Source organism: Microtus ochrogaster, chromosome 10, assembly GCF_000317375.1.
Source record: "Microtus ochrogaster isolate Prairie Vole_2 chromosome 10, MicOch1.0, whole genome shotgun sequence".
Lineage (NCBI taxonomy): Eukaryota > Metazoa > Chordata > Mammalia > Rodentia > Cricetidae > Microtus > Microtus ochrogaster.
Window position 1 is genome coordinate 50,917,692 of NC_022016.1, and position 2,667 is coordinate 50,920,358.

The window sequence follows — 2,667 nt, forward strand, 5'->3', positions numbered from 1 at the left end:
CACCGAGGTGAGTGTGCCCTGTGACTGTACACCGCGGTGAGTGTGCCCTGTGACTGTACACCGCTGTGAGTGTGCCCTGTGACTGTACACCGAGGGGAGTGTGCCCTGTGACTGTACACCGCGGTGAGTGTGCCCATTGCAGAGTAGAAACTGAGGCTCAGGAAGGGGCATGTTCTTTTGTTTTGCAAGACAGGGTTTCTTGGTACCTGTCCTGGAACTAGCTCTGTAGACCAGGCTGGCCTCAAACTCATAGAGCTCCTCCTGCCTCTGCCTCCTGAGTGCTGGGATTATAGGCATGCGCCACCACTGCCTGGCGGGGCAGGTTCTTGACTGAGGTCACAGCAGATAACATTTAGGCCTTGTGACTCTCCTTTCTGCATGCCATCTTTACTGAGGCAAGGCCTGATCTTAGGGATGACCCCTGGACCGGGGCACCTGGGGTCAAGCTGACTCTTGTCTCCTGCAGCAACTCCATGGGAAGAACTTAGTTTTCAGTGATGGCTACGTGGTAAAAGAGACCATCGGCGTGGGCTCCTATTCCGTGTGTAAGCGATGTGTCCACAAGGCCACCAACATGGAGTACGCTGTCAAGGTCGGCTTCCCAACCATATCTCTAAGGCTGCTGGGTTGGGGGTGAGGCCAGTGTACCCGTGGCACTTTGATGGGAGGGTCTGTGGATTATGGCAGGCATGGGACTGGTTCTCCTTGACCCTATGGTACGGGCTTCATGGCAGAGAGAATCAGATCATGGGGTCTGTGCTCCTGACAGTGCCGTGTCTCCTGCTGTCTTCAGGTTATTGACAAGAGCAAACGAGATCCCTCAGAGGAGATCGAGATTCTTCTTCGGTATGGACAGCACCCCAACATCATCACTCTGAAAGATGTGAGTGGGGAGGGGTCCTCGTTGGTGACATCAGGGCCCCTTTCCAATGCTCATGACAAGAGGCAGGGGTCTCTGAGCCCTCTCCTGCAAGACTCGGGCGTTCCTGGAGCCCTCTTTAACCACCAGGGACGAGGCCAGCGCCCACTGCCCAGCAGTGGTGGCCTGGAAAGATGGAGCCCCAGCAGAGTTACTGCAGTGTGGCAGAACCCAGCCCTAAGACTTCCTTGTCAGGAGACCTGGCGGCCGAGGGTCCCAGCCTGATGGCGAGGTGTCTGGCAGGTATATGATGATGGCAAACACGTGTACCTGGTGACAGAGCTGATGAGGGGCGGCGAGCTGCTGGATAAGATCCTGCGACAGAAGTTCTTCTCGGAGCGGGAGGCCAGCTTCGTCCTGCATACCATCAGCAAGACCGTGGAGTATTTGCATTCCCAGGGGGTAAGTCTCGATGATGAGGGCAGAGTGTGACAACTGGCTGCCTCAGGAGTGGCAGTCTCCGAATTACCAGTCAGAGGGGACCAGGGCTGGGTAGGTGGAAGGAAGAGATGAGGCCAGGCTCAGGAGCATTTGGCCAGCACCTACCATGTGCCATCTGCCTTGCTAAGGTTTAATTTAAGGGAAAGCTTCCTTTGTTATTCCATTTGGATTTCCATAAAGTCCTGAATTAGATGACCCTCGGCAGGTCAGAAGTCTGAGTGTAAGGTTGCTTCCCTGAGATCACACCACGGGTGGGGTAGGGGAACTGGAAGTTGAGGGGAAGAGTAGATTTTGTTTGGGGCGCTTTGAAGCTTCAAAGAGGGAGAGGTTGGTCCAGGTGCTAAGGAAGAGGGAGTGGGTGGGGCCAAAGAGCAGGGTGTGGCCTTTGTTGATTGATGCTGCCCTGGGTGAAAAGCCAAGTGGGAGGCTAAAGTTCCTCGTAGTTGAGTCACTTTTCAGTTCTAAGTCATGGGATGCTTTGGGTTCTTCTTATCAGACAGTGAGAGGGTTAGGAGTGACGTCAGCCTGGGGTCATGTGCCTCTAATCCCAGCACTGAAGAGGCAGAGGCAGATGAATATCTCTGACTTTGAGACCAGCCTGGTTTACCTATCCAAGTGTGGGGGGCAGGGGGACACCACAGTAAACCAGACATGGCAGCCCGCCTTTAATCCCAGCACTTAAGAGGCCAAGCCAAGGGAAAAGGATCATCACAAATTGGCAGAGAGCCTAGGGTGTGTGCCACCACCCCCTCACATGTATACATGTATGTGTATGTAAGATAGCATTTATATAGGCTTGTATGTGGGCAGGTTTGCATACACACGTGTGCCTGAGTGTGGAGGTCAGAGGTCACACTGCACTGTATGTTTTGAGACAGGGTCTCTCACTGATCCAGGAACGTGCTGACTTCAGTGTCCTTGTCTCCATAAGTGTTGCAGTTACAAGCAGCCTGCCAGATCTGCCCCGTGTTGACGTGGGTTCTAAAGATCTGGACTTGGTTCCCATGTTTACATGTATCCTCTTTTGTTTTCTGTTGCTAAAGTAAAACATTATGACCAAAAGCAACGTGGGGAGGAAAAGATTTATTTCGGTTAGACTTCCAGCATTGAGGGAAGTCAAGGCAGAAATCTGGAGGCAGGAACCACAGAGGAGCAGTGCTTACTCTTACTGATTTGTGGCTTGCTTAGCTTACATTATAACTAATTTATGTATATATATTTTTATATTTATTTATTATGTATACAATAGTCTGTCTGTGTGTATGCCTGCAGGCCAGAAGAGGGCACCAGACCTCATTACAGATGGT

The 2,667-nt window shown here is 52.2% G+C and overlaps 1 protein-coding gene across 1 annotated transcript in view; it reads left to right on the forward strand.

The window, feature by feature from the left end:
* The window catches only part of Rps6ka1 (ribosomal protein S6 kinase A1), a 40,815-nt gene that overhangs the window by 28,950 nt on the left and 9,198 nt on the right, over positions 1 to 2,667 (forward strand). The window contains exons 15-17 of the mRNA XM_005353395.2: positions 467 to 592; positions 794 to 883; positions 1,163 to 1,321. Of these exons, the coding sequence (XP_005353452.1) occupies positions 467 to 592; positions 794 to 883; positions 1,163 to 1,321 (375 nt within the window). The remainder of the gene's footprint in view (positions 1 to 466; positions 593 to 793; positions 884 to 1,162; positions 1,322 to 2,667) is intronic.